Source organism: Crinia signifera, chromosome 12 (assembly GCF_055691185.1).
Source record: "Crinia signifera chromosome 12, ASM5569118v1, whole genome shotgun sequence".
Lineage (NCBI taxonomy): Eukaryota > Metazoa > Chordata > Amphibia > Anura > Myobatrachidae > Crinia > Crinia signifera.
The window spans coordinates 4,324,336-4,338,027 of record NC_139228.1 but is presented as its reverse complement, the minus strand read 5'-3'; the positions used below and the strand labels follow the sequence as shown (position 1 = coordinate 4,338,027).

The following is a 13,692-nucleotide window of genomic DNA, read 5'->3' as shown; positions in this document are numbered from 1 at the left end:
TCCCTCCAATCAGGACACTCCGTGAGGTCACCAGGGGAGCGGAGCCTTCTGGGAGGATGAAAGTTTTGAAGAGGGCACGCACCAGGGGTGGGGGTTGTTGTTGAGTTTGAGAGACTGCAGAGAGAGGCGGCTGCCAGGAACCAAGCCTGTCCGCCTGGTGCTGGTAGATGGGGACACAGCCAAGCATACTGCCCCACCAGAGCATCACAGGTGCCTGGCTTAAGTGTGCCAGCAGGAGCTGGGTGACTTTTGCAGGGTGCCCTACTCCCAGGAGTAGTGATTGGCGCAGGCCAAGATCAGCAGGACACCATCATCGTCCTCCCAGCAACCAACATCCAGCAGACGCAAGTATTCCCTGAGGTGCATATTCCCGGTATAGGGGTAGGGGTTCTTGTTTTGTGTGGTTCTAGTCATATTGGTCTATTCATAACTGTGTTTAATGTTAATGCTACCTGTATATATATGTACATAGTGTGGTTACGGTTTACATGTTTTATTTAGTCTCTATGTAATAAAGGTTCCATTGGACCTTGCTATTGCGTGCTTTCTGTGTGATCGCTGAATCGTGTGTGGCCCCAGGACCCGTGCAAAGCTGTAACGCTGCCTTTCTCAAGGCGGAAAACACATGAGGCGAAAGTAATGCACATTATGAGCCTGGGGTCGTCACAGTTACCTCCCCTCCTGCATTCTGCATGAGACTCCCTGACATAGCAGCAATCTCCATCTCTCCCTCATTAGTCTAGCAATCTCCCTCATGTCACCTAACCCACATTACACTGTTACATCATAGTTACCTCCCCTCCTGCATTCTGCAGGAGACTCCCTGACATAGCAGCAATCTCCCTCTCTCCCTCATTAGTCTAGCAATCTCCCTCATGTCACCTAGCCCACATTACACTGTAACATATTTTGGGGGAATAAAGGAATGAGAGACAGATACATTTACATTGAATCATCAGCGCCATTTCCCAGCACTTTACCAAGTATAGTAGCTCTTACTAACTGCTTTGGGGCTCATCTACATTTGGATATGTCATCTTACAAGATTCCTCTCAGATGTAGCAGTACACACCCACGCTTCTAGGTGCCACGTTCACCATGTCTTTCCACAATATCTCCATATATAGAACTAGACACGCCCTATAATTGTAGAATGACACGCCCCCTTAATGGAGCGCTGTGCAAAATTCTGCTATCAACTATAATCTCCCTGAAAATAGTTTTCAAAAGTAGGCAAGTATGAGCTAGTTCCCCATGTACTGTTATCTCTCCCGGGTCTCTGTGAATATCTATCCCTCACAGGAGATGTCTCGGTCCGTGTTCCCCCTTCTAGATATTCTACCACACCGCTGAGCTCCGACCACCCAGCCACAGCCCAGAGATGGCGACTACAGAGTTGGAATCCTCCATTAATCGATTGATTGACGTCTTTTACCAGTTCTCACTGGAGGAAGCTCTGACCAGGGGGGAGCTGAGGATACTACTGGCGGACCAGTTGGGGGACGCCATACAGGTGAGACCCCTCTAGTGTAGGGGCATGTGCCAGTGGGGTCACTTGGGCTGTGTTGGTGTCCACCATATAAAGCAGGGGAACCTGTGGGAATTTAGAAACTACTTTGGAGTGATCAGTGTTGGATATTGTCTGTGTAATACTGGCTTGGGGCCAGTAATGTGGGGGCCTGGAGCTTGGGGTGGTAACTACAGAGCGTTACTTCTAATCTGCAGTAGATGAAATGAATGTTACAATTAGGGGCCTATTTACCTTTGGAATGTGTATATTCAATGTTCTGGGCGGGATCTACGGCACAAGATCACACTATTGGGGGGAGGGACGTAAGTTCCTGCACGCGCGAGGATGGGGCATCTGTAAGGCTCACTTCCGGGGGTGTGTGGGGGGGTGTGTCTGTACATGAGCAGTTAGCGCTGACTGTCGGCAGTGCGGTCTGTATCTGAGGTTTCTGCATCTTAGAATGGCGGAAGCCCCGGGACCCAATGCGATGCTGCCCGATATTGGTACGACAGGCAGCATTGCATCCCCCATAGAAAGCTGCAGGCGGGGCAGCAGGATACTACGTGAAACGCGAATACTACGTGTATGCCAGCTGCTGTATACTGTGTCTGTCCTGCCAGTGAGAGGGCTCCATGTAATTCCGGTCTGTGCAGAATGTGAGCTATGCGGTGACATTGCTGTGTGTAATATGAGCAGAGGATGAGCGAGAGGAACCTGTATACCCCGGGAATATGAACCCTAGAGGGTAACGGCGTCAGATGCCAACACCCAGGACTGCGTAAGGATGCCCCCAGCCAGGTGTGTGCAGCCCATCCCTGTGACTAGATGTGGCTGATGTACACCTGTGTATCATGGGTGCAGCCATCTTCTCCGCTGCATAGGATCCCATTTATCAATGATTGCATTTACAAGGCGGAATATTACTGCCCAGGATCACGTTGTGCTTGTGCGGTTAGTGCTGACCACAGGGTGGCGTGAAGCACATGGGCTACCTCTATCTCAGGATGGTGGTAGCCCAGGGATGTGATGCTGATGACTAGAATCCTATGGGGGATGCAGCGGTGCAGGGGGATCGGAGATTCCTGCTGCAGAACCTCCTGATACATTCCAGTGATACCTACATTTGTGGCCAACTCCCCTGAAATATTGTATGATAAATGTGCCCCTTAACGTTTAAGGGGTAGATTAAGGGAGCAGAAGTGGCCCAAGGCAACCAATCCGCACTCAAGGAACATCTATAATTTGCATAATATAAAATTATACAGAGCAGCTGAGTGATTGCCATAGGCCACTTCTCCTCTGCAGGGCTGCCGAGAGGTATCCAGGGCCCTGGTAAAATGTTGAGGGCGTGATCTAATCGTGGGAGGTGGGTCCACCTCCCATGATTAGGCCATGCCCCCAAAATGTTTAAGGGGTGAAAAACACTAAAGTCAAGTGGGGAGTGTTGTTGTCACCCCACCCTCAGCGCACCCGCTACAGCATGTGTTGTGCTGACAACAGGCTCAGAAGGAGCGCTCGCGTCATTTTAGCCCCTCCCCCATCCACAAACCCATCAATTAATGCGGCTGTCTGTCGTGGGGGCAGGGCTTGGTGACATCAGTCTCGCCCCACCTCCAAAACGTAGCCTTCCCCTTTAGAGGAGTTTTAAAAAGTTGGCAGGTATGCGTCAGGTCGACCCAAGGATTAGGTCAATAGTCAAAAGGTCGACATGAGGTTTTTTTACCCAAATGTCGACATGGACACAGTTTTAAGTACCCTCGCACAGTTTGCTGCGCTCGCCATGCTTCGGGCACGGTGCCTCGTTACGCTCGGCACACTATCTTATTCCCCCACCACGCCCTGGTGGATGGCATGAAATACTGCCTGTCAGCTCAAACGTGAAAAACACCATGTCGACCTAGTAGTGTTGATCCAGAATGTCGACCTAATGACTGTCAACCATATTTAAGTCGACCAACCGAGCGTATCCCCCTATAGGTAGAACAGCCCTGGCGTCTAGGTACTGGAATGGCTCCTGGTATGGGACAGAACATTCGTTGACTCCCACTCGCCACCAACTTGTGGTAACTTCACAGGACCCGCTGGTAGTGACATCTGTTACCATGGGAACTAATGGTATGCGCCAGGCCATTGCTGAAGGCTGCATCTGCCAGCCAATGGTGGCAACAGAGGGGCTGAGTGTTCTATGTACAACATCTCGGTACAGGTGTGTGTGGCCATAGAGGGCGTGGTCACGTGTAAAGGGGGAGTGGCCAATGCCCCCTTTACTATCCACTATGCCAGTGTTTTTCAACCACTGTGCCGTGGCACACTAGTGTGCCTTGAGCTGTTCCCAAGTGTGCCCCCAGATCTAGAGATGCCCAAACCAGTTTACAGCCACCACCAGTTCAACTGTTACTGTTTACTGGTCTCTCCTTTTCATGTAAAGGACCAATGTATTTTATTTTGTTACCAGTGTGTTTGTTTTTTATATGGGGGCCAATAGCTTTGTTTTTTTCCTGTGGGGGCCAATGTGTTTTGCCCTGTGGGGATCTCATGGTGTGCCTTGGCAATTTTAAAATCGTATTTAGTGTGCCACAAGGTAAAAAGGTTGAAAATCACTGCACTATGCTATGGTGATGGGCTAGGGAGAGAAGGCTGCCAGAGGGGAAAGGAGGAGGCTGCTAGAATAAGGGGAGTGGCGTCGAGCCTCCGGGCCCGAGCGCTTACCGATACCGACTGTTCCTTAATCTCCCAGTCAGCGCGTCCGCCCATTTCCTGCCTCACCGTATCAGCAGCCTCCGCCAGGCCCCGATGTCACCGGCTGAGGGGGGGGGGGGAGCTGCACATACACAGGCACCGGCGGCAGCGTTTGCAGACATCAAATGCGCATGCCCGAATGTGGAAGGGTCTGCGGCGCAGCATTCTCTACCCAGCTGCCTGAGACCACAAGAAAGCGCTACAATACTTTCTTTTAGCCGGTACAGACCGTAAAAAAACGGTACGGTACCGGCAAAATCGGTGCAGTTGGAGGGTCTGCTGTATGGGGATGGATGGTTCACAAACACAAACACACGCACCTCAGATGAGTTGGGGGCGGATTGGCTGGTTCTTACATAGGACCCCCACCCAGTCCCTTATCTGTAGATGTAGCGAATACACGAGGTGTCCTGGACTGGTGTAACCGTCTCCCTCCCCCTGACAGGGTATGAAGGATGCGTCATACGTGAACAAGGTCATGGAAGAACTGGATGAGAACAGAGACGGCCGGGTGGACTTCAAGGAGTTTCTAAAGCTGGTGTCCAGCTTGATGATAGCTTTCCACCATTCTAGGCCGCCACGTGTCTGATGTCCCCAGGGGCCACATGCCTAATGCCCCCAGGGGCCACGTCTGTCTGAATAAACAGAATGTAACAGTGTTTCTGTGTGTGTCATGATTTGCAGATGTTATACAGGATGGAGCGGTGTAGCGGGGGATGGGTGGGAGCCGGCCTGTAATTGGGGATACATATGGGCAGAGGCGTAACTAGCACTCCGTGGGCCCCATAGCAAAATGTTGAACGGGGCCCCCTTACTATAAATTAAATTAAAGTGCCGTGAGCACACAGGTCTCCGTTTCGGCGTGAGAGAAGGGGAGACGGAAAAAGAGAGAGAGAGAAGGGGAGATGGAGAAAGAGGGAGACGGAGAGAGGGAAAGAGAGAGAGACGGAGAGAGGGAAAGAGGGAGAGGGAGATGGAGAGAGGGAAAGAGAGAGAGAGAGGGAAAGAGGGAGACAGAGAGAGGGAAAGAGAGAGAGAGGGAAAGAGAGAGAGACGGAGAGAGAGAAAGAGAGAGATAGAGGGAGATGGAGAGAGGTAAAGAGAGAGAGGGAAAGAGAGAGAGACGAAGAGGGAAAGAGAGAGAGAGGGAGACGGATAGAGGGAAAGAGAGAGAGGGAGACGGAGAGAGGGAAAGAGAGAGAGGGAGACGGAGAGAGGGAAAGAGAGAGAGAGAGAGGGAAAGAGAGAGAGAGACGGAGAGAGAGAAAGAGAGAGAGAGAGAGAGAGGGAGATGGAGAGAGGTAAAGAGAGAGAGGGAAAGAGAGAGAGACGAAGAGGGAAAGAGAGAGAGAGAGGGAGACGGAGAGAGGGAAAGAGAGAGAGAGGGAGACGGAGAGAGGGAAAGAGAGAGAGAGAGAGGGAGACGAAGAGAGGGAAAGAGAGAGAGAGGGAGATGGAGAGAGGGAAAGAGAGAGAGAGGGAGATGGAGAGAGGGAAAGAGAGAGAGAGAGGGAGACGGAGAGAGGGAAAGAGAGAGAGAGGGAGATGGAGAGAGGTAAAGAGAGAGAAAGGGAGATGGAGAGAGGGAAAGGGGGAGAGGTAAAGAGAGAGAGAGGGAGACGGAGAGAGGGAAAGAGAGGGAGATGGAGAGAGGGAAAGAGAGAGAGAGGGAGACGGAAAGAGAGAGGGAGATGGAGAGAGGGAAAGGGGGAGAGGAATAGAGAGAGAGAGGGAGATGGAGAGAGGGAAAGAGAGAGAGAGGGAGACGGAAAGAGAGAGGGAGATGGAGAGAGGGAAAGGGGGAGAGGAATAGAGAGAGAGAGGGAGATGGAGAGAGGGAAAGAGAGAGAGAGAGGGAGATGGAGAGAGGTAAAGAGAGAGAGAGGGAGATGGAGAGAGGGAAAGAGAGAGAGAGAGGGAGATGGAGAGAGGTAAAGAGAGAGAGAGGGAGACGGAGAGAGGGAAAGAGAGAGAGAGGGAGACGGAAAGAGAGAGGGAGATGGAGAGAGGGAAAGGGGGAGAGGAATAGAGAGAGAGAGGGAGATGGAGAGAGGGAAAGAGAGAGAGAGAGAGAGGGGGAGGAGAGGTAAAGTTTAGTAAAGCTCAATTACCTCCAGCAGCGCTGAGTTTCCAGGGCCTCCCCTCCTGCCGGGTATCCAGGGACAGGCCTCCCCTTCTACCGGATCTCCGTGGATGGGCCTCCTGACTGCCGGGCCCGTGCTCCAGCAGCTTTCTTCCTGCAGATGTAGTGGCGCGTGTCAGACAGCGCTACTGCGCTAGCAGAAGGTTTAGTTCACACGCCGGGGCTAGTCACTAGGTTGTGACGTGAGCCCCGGCACCAGTACTACCAGAGAGGGAGAAGGGGAGAGTCAACTGGCCCTCCTCCTCCTTCATGTAATGTGCAACCCACCACCGGGTCCGGGTCAGTAGTAGTTTGTACAAATTCCAGAGGGTGAAGGTAATTCCCTAGGGAATATACAGGCGCTTTGACACGAGCTGTTGCTTCAATGTTAGCTGCTGCTCAAAGGTGGGGGTAGTCACTCCCCACTAAAAAGACAAGAAAGGGAGACAAGCACAAGGCAAGTCGAGCAGCGCTATGAATAATTAAACCAGATGATTGGAAAAATACAAATAATTTTTACTCACATAAAATACATAATAAAATACACAATATTACATTACAATAAAACAGTATTGGGGGGGGAAATAAAAGTAAATTGGAATTAAGGTATAAAAGAATGACCAAGCCTCAATGGATTTGTGCAAAAATCGATGGAGAAGAAACTCTGTTGATAGTGACTGGGTGTATATTACCACACGTTGGACCAGGTCCCAGGTAGGTGGAGAAAATCCTCACGATGTATGCGGAATAGCTGTTTTTGCCGCTGGAGGATGTATCAGTCGCTGGAGCTCACTGGTGGAGTATTACCCAAATAGGGAAACGAGAAGAATTGTGAGAGTCACCAAAGGAGTCCTTTTCAGCAGACCACCGCCTGGGGTATCACTGGTAGGGATAGATGAAACGGCTTCCGTGCACAGTAATTGAAGAGCACATGTGTGCATGAGATGGTAGTGGCAGATGTCCTTAGCAGAACTGTGCACGGTGTCCGCCGCTGTATGGGGGGGGGGGGTATCAAGTGCAAAGTCCACGATTTTGAGGCAATTTGTGTGGGATCCAGAGGCTGGTAGCAGCGCTGAGTCTCCAGGGCCTCCCCTCCTGCCGGATCTCCGTGGTTGGGCCTCCTGACTGCCGGGCCCGTGCTCCAGCAGCTTTCTTCCTGCAGATGTAGTGGCGCATGTCAGACAGCACTACTGCGCTAGCAGAAGGTTTAGTTCACACGCCGGGGCTGGTCACTAGGTTGTGACGTGAGCCCCAGCACCAGTACTACCAGAGAGGGAGAAGGGGAGAGGCTGAATCAACTGGCCCTCCTCCTCCTTCATGTAATGTGCAACCCACCACCGGGTGCGGGTCAGTAGTAGTTTGTACAAATTCCAGAGGGTCCCCGGGCCCCGTAGCAGCTGCACCCCCTGCACCCTCTATAGTTACGCCACTGCATATGGGTATAATGAATATCTGGGTACAGAATGCGTAAGGTTATTATACACAGCTGTGGTTCGGTAACTCAGTCCTTACCAGGCATGTCCATACTGTGGCCCTCCAGCTGTTGTTAAACTACACATCCCAGCATGCCTTTGCTGCCATAGATTTAGCATTCCCTAATAGCAATACTGTGGCAAGGCATGATGGGACTTGTAGTTTCACAACAGCTGGAGGGCCATAGTTTGGACATGCCTGCCTTAAGCTGTGTACACACTGGAGTGATATATTGCTCGCAGAGATGGTCGCTGATGAAAGGGAACCTCAGCCGCAGAGGGAATCGGCTGGTCGCAGGAGTAGCGATCATAAGGGGGCTAAAAACAGGAGCGCACACCCGGCAACTTATCGCCGCTGCACCCTCCAATCACTGGCAATAGGGTCGCTCAGCAACCCTATTGCCAGCCATAATACAGTGGGGATCGAAAGTTTGGGCACCCCAGGCCAAAATTCACTTTTAACGTGTAAAAAGAAGCCAAGGAAAGATGGAAAACCTCCAAAAGGCATCAATTTACAGATTAGACATTCTTATAACATGTCAAAAAAGTCTGATTTTATTTACATCATTTACACTTTCAAAAATAACATAAAACAAAAAATGGCGTCTGCAAAAGTCTTTGTAGCCAGCCAAGATGCACAAGTCAATTTATAGTACCATCTGTGGAATTCATATGTGCCTATGAGTACACCTGTGCTATGTGACCTGGGAAATGTGTCAGTGAGTAATGAGTGCACCTGTGCTGTGTGACCTGGGAAATGTGTCAGTGAGTAATGAGTGCACCTGTGCTGTGTGACCTGGGAAATGTGTCAGTGAGTAATGAGTGCACCTGTGCTGTGTGACCTGGGAAATGTGTCAGTGAGTAATGAGTGCACCTGTGCTATGTGACCTGGGAAATGTGTCAGTGAGTAATGAGTGCACCTGTGCTATGTGACCTGGGAAATGTGTCAGTGAGTAATGAGTGCACCTGTGCTGTGTGACCTGGGAAATGCGTCAGTGAGTAATGAGTGCACCTGTGCTATGTGACCTGGGAAATGTGTCAGTGAGTAATGAGTGCACATGTGCACCTGCTTTGTCACCTGGGAAATGTGTCAGTGGGTAATGAGTGCACCTGTGCACCTGCTGGGTCACCTGGGAAATGTGTCAGTGGGTAATGAGTGCACCTGTGCAGCTGCTGGGTAACCTGGGAAATGTGTCAGTGAGTAATGAGTGCACATGTGCACCTGCTGGGTCACCTGGGAAATGTGTCAGTGGGTAATGAGTACACCTGTGCAGCTGCTGGGTAACCTGGGTAATGTGTCAGTGAGTAATGAGTGCACCTGTGCAGCTGCCAGGTGACATGGGAAATATGTCAGTGAGTAATGAGTGCATCTGTGCAGCTGCCGGGTGACCTGGGAAATGTGTCAATGAGTAATGAGTACACCTGTTGGAAGGCCAATATTGAAGTCCTTCCTCTAACCCAGTGGTTCCCAAACTGTGTGCCGTGGCTCCCTGGGGTGCCTCGGGACACATGCAGGGGTGCCGCGGCTTGGTGGTGCAGGACCAACTCAAACTATTAATGGTTAATTATTTAGGAGCAAAACTAATTGGTGGCTGCCAATCATAGAATGTGTACAAACAGAAGCAAATCCTGCCCTTTACCACATAACTGCCTCTAAGAATCGCATATAAACCCAATCTAATTAATTTTTTTTGGACCTAGGGGTGCCGTGAAAAAAAATTCTGATTCTCTAGGGTGCCGTGAATCAAAAAAGATTGGGAACCTCTGCTCTAACCATTACAAATCCCATGATGGGCGGAAGTGACGCGCGATGGTGCGTGTCACTAGCGCTCCATTAACCGGAAATAGTAGCGCGATAAAGCGCAACAGACAGAGGGATATTACCACATCCTCCCTCAACTTCCGGAAATGACGCACGTGAATAGCGTCACGTGCGTTCCAACAGCCGGAAACACTATCCCGGCCTCAGACATCCGGTAATTACCGAGTATAGATATATACTTTCCCTGCATTCAGGGGCGGATTGGGGACCAAAAGTGGCCCTGGAAAATCTCAGGAAGCGGCCTCATGTGGGCGGCACCAAAACAAAATGGGCGGGGCCAGCATAGCAGTAGGCGGGGTTACTACATCAGTATAGCTGCCAAACTTGAAGCTGAAAGATGCATGCTTTTCCACCTAGGCTTCATGGGGAAGGGGCGTGGCAACATAACAGTACCAATAACACCGTAATGCCCATTACACATTATGACACACACGGTAATGCCACACAGTACTGCCTATTTCACATTATGACACACATTGTGATGCGCTTACACATTATGCCACACACCGTAATTCCCCTTACACAATATGTTGCACACTTTAATGCCCATATGACATTATGCTATGCGTAATGCCCCAAGTACTCCTGCTTATACACACAATGCCCAGAGAAGTGCCTTTTGCAGTATGCCTTCAGTATTGCTCACTGTGTAATCCAGTCCTGAGCCCAGCAGAGGCACTGAATTGATTTTCAAATAGGGCACCAGCTTTTGAGCCATTCAGAGCTCTCGGTCTGACAGCCAATCAATAACTGCAGCTGCTGGAGCACATGATGTACCCACAGTGCAAATAAGCAAGGCACTACTGGCACACACCTAGTCTATTCTGAACACCTCACAATATTGTTTTTAGGCCAAAAGGTTGCACCGAAGTAGCTGGATGACTATGATAAGCAACACAAGTGGGCGGCACAAACACTGGACTGATACGGCACACTTACCTTCACCCCTGGACTGATACGGCACACTTAGCATCACCCCTGGACTGATACGGCACACTTAGCATCACCCCTGGACTGATACGGCACACAGCATCATCCCTGGACTGATACGGCACACAGCATCACCCCTGGACTGTTACGGCACACAGCATCACCCCTGGACTGATACGGCACACTTAGCATCACCCCTGGACTGATACGGCACACAGCATCACCCCTGGACTAATACGGCACACGGCAGACTTAGCAGCACCCCATTAATTATACAGCACACTTGGCTTACCCCTGGACTGATATGGCACACTTGGCAGCACCCCATGAATTATACGTCAGACTTGGCTCACCCCTGGAATTATACGACACACATGCAGGCACCCCTGGACTCATACGACACACTTAGCAGCACCCCATGAATTATACAACCAACTTGGCAGCAACCCATGAATTATATGACACACTTTGCTCACCCCAGGAATTACGCGTCACACATGCGAGCACCCCTGATCTGATAGAGCACACTTGGAATTATACGGCACAGATGACGGCACCCCTGGACTGATAAGGCACACATAGCGGCAGACATGGAATTATACGGCACACATGCGGGCACCCCTGGACTGATACGGGACACATGGGGGCACCCATGGAATTATACGTCACACATGTGGGCACCCCTGGACTGATACAGGACACTGGGCAGCACAGCTGGACTGATATGGGACACTTAACACCCCTTGCAGGTAAAAAAAAAACACCTTTTTTATTTAAATTTAAAAAAATGGGGACACTGGGCGGCACCCCTGGACTGATACGGGACACTGGGTAGCACAGCTTGACTGATATGGTAAACTGGGCAGCACAGCTGGACTGATACCGGGCAGCCCTGCAGTAAAAATATATATATTTTTTAGTTTGTTCCCCATTACAGTTACTTTGTCCCCCATAGTTTTATCCTCCTTGCAGACAGCCACAGAAACATCCGTGTTGTCTGACTTTCATATGCCGAATGAAGAATGGCGCTGGTGCCGGGACTTATATAGAGATCCGGATCTAGCGAGAATCCTGACTCCGGGTGATGACGTTTTGCCCATGTGCCCGGATCCGAGGCAGGCGGTAAACTCCGAACGCCACTTGGATCCCCGGCATTCGTGCGGGCTCGGATCTGGGCAATCCGAGCCCGCACATACGTAACGCCCACACCAGTTGCCAAAAGTCTTAGCACTGATTATACATGCACCACACCAGTTGCTGACAGTAGGAGTGCTGCTTATACCTAATGCCCACACCAGTTGCTGACAGTAGTAGTGCTACCTATACGTAATGCCGACAGTAGTAGCACTGCCTATATGTTATGCCCACACCAGTTGCTGACAGTAGTAGCGCTGCCTATATGTTATGCCCACACCAGTTGCCGATAGAAGTAGTGATGCGTAACACCCACACCAGATGCAGACAGTAGTAGCGCTTCTTATACCTAACTCCCACACCAGTTGCCGACAGTAGTAGTGCTGCCTATACAGATGGAGCGGGTCTCTTCTTTGCAGGGGATGGCAATGGCGACGCCAGCCGCCATCCCTCGCCACCCGCCATTGTCGGCGGTCACCCGGGGTCCCCACCGCCTCCCCGCACTAACCCTGTCCGTCTCCCTGAAGCGGAGGCGGACACGGTTCCCGTCGCCCAGCCGCCCGGAAACTGAGACGCGTGCACGTGAGATGCACGCGCGTCTCAGTCAGATGGACGCCAGGCTGCTGGCGGATCGCCAGCGGTGACGTTCTGGCGATTCGCCAGCAAGAGGTAGCCCGGCTCCATCTGTATGTAGTGCCCACACCAGTTGCCGACAGTAGTAGTGCTGCCTATATGTTATGCCCACAACAGTTGATGACAGTAGTAGTGCTGCCTATACGTAAGGCCCACACCAGTTGCCGACAGTAGTAGTGCTGCCTATATGTTATGCCCACAACAGTTGATGACAGTAGTAGTGCTGCCTATACGTAAGGCCCACACCAGTTGGCGACAGTACTACGCTACTTTTACAGATGGAGCCAGCCTCATTGTTGCTGCTGGCGCGCCAGATGCTCCAAGAATGCAGGTGGCCCACCAGCATACATGGACACGCCAGCGTCTCGGACACTCGCATGTCCATTGCCGGGAATGGGGGCGGGCATTGGAGACGCACACATGTCAGAATCCTCAGCGCACCGCGGCGATTGGCACGCTTGGGACAGGTACAATGAGAATGGCTTCTTCTGGACACAATGCCCACACCATTATGACAGTACACTCTCTCACAAACTTTTTTTTTACCTTGCAATCTGTGTGGCAGCCAGGCAGCTCACCCTCTCCTTTCATCAGCCCTGCTGGTGTCCTCCCGTGTAGCTCCGCCCCCTCGCCCGTGTAGCCCCGCCCATTCGCGCCCCGTGTAGCTCCGCCCCCTGTCCAGTCTTTGCTGACTTTGACACTGATGTAGGTGAGGGGGGTTGGGACTTGGGAGCTGGGAATTAGCTCTCAGCCTCTGCTGTCTGCTCTGCTTGATGCTGCTGGCGCTGCTGCCTGTACTGTGACAGACAGCGGCAGCCACAGAGTGCAGCAGCAGCAGGGGGAAAGGCAAGGGGGTCCTGTGTGTCACGGGGGGGGGCTCCTTTGATACTTGCCCAATCCCCCTGTGGCATCCCCGCTGTCTTCCCAGCAGCAGCTCCACTACCTGATGAGCTGCTGCTGGTGTTCGTTTTGGCTGGCCTCCTTCTGCTCACGCTGTGCATATGCGTGAAGCAGGAAGAGGGGCATGACGTCACCTGCAGTACAGCTTTCGGCCTCAGGGGCGGCCGGCCTCCCGGGAAACCTCCCGGTGACTTTAATGGCCAATCCGCCCCTGCCTGCATTACACCTCTCGTAACTATAAATATTAGAAATATGCTTATAGTACTAATGTATGTTTTATATGTTAGGTCTGCCTCCTATATATATATCAGGGTTGCCGACCCTCCCGGAATTCCCGGGAGTCTCCTGAAAATCGGGTCCCCCTCCCGGTCCCCCGGAAGGGTGGGCAACCCTCCCGGAATCTGGGGGACCCCCCTGAACCTCCCGAATC

General features: G+C 51.6%; 1 protein-coding gene across 1 annotated transcript in view; it reads left to right on the top strand.

Moving 5' to 3' along the window:
- LOC146049384 (protein S100-A1-like) overlaps positions 1-4,908 on the top strand; it is a 48,459-nt gene extending 43,551 nt beyond the window's left edge. Inside the window, exons 2-3 of the mRNA XM_083165896.1 lie at positions 1,334-1,513; positions 4,695-4,908. Of these exons, the coding sequence (XP_083022022.1) occupies positions 1,382-1,513; positions 4,695-4,838 (276 nt within the window). The 5' untranslated portion in view covers positions 1,334-1,381 and the 3' untranslated portion in view covers positions 4,839-4,908. The remainder of the gene's footprint in view (positions 1-1,333; positions 1,514-4,694) is intronic.
- The last annotated feature ends 8,784 nt before the right edge of the window (positions 4,909-13,692 follow it).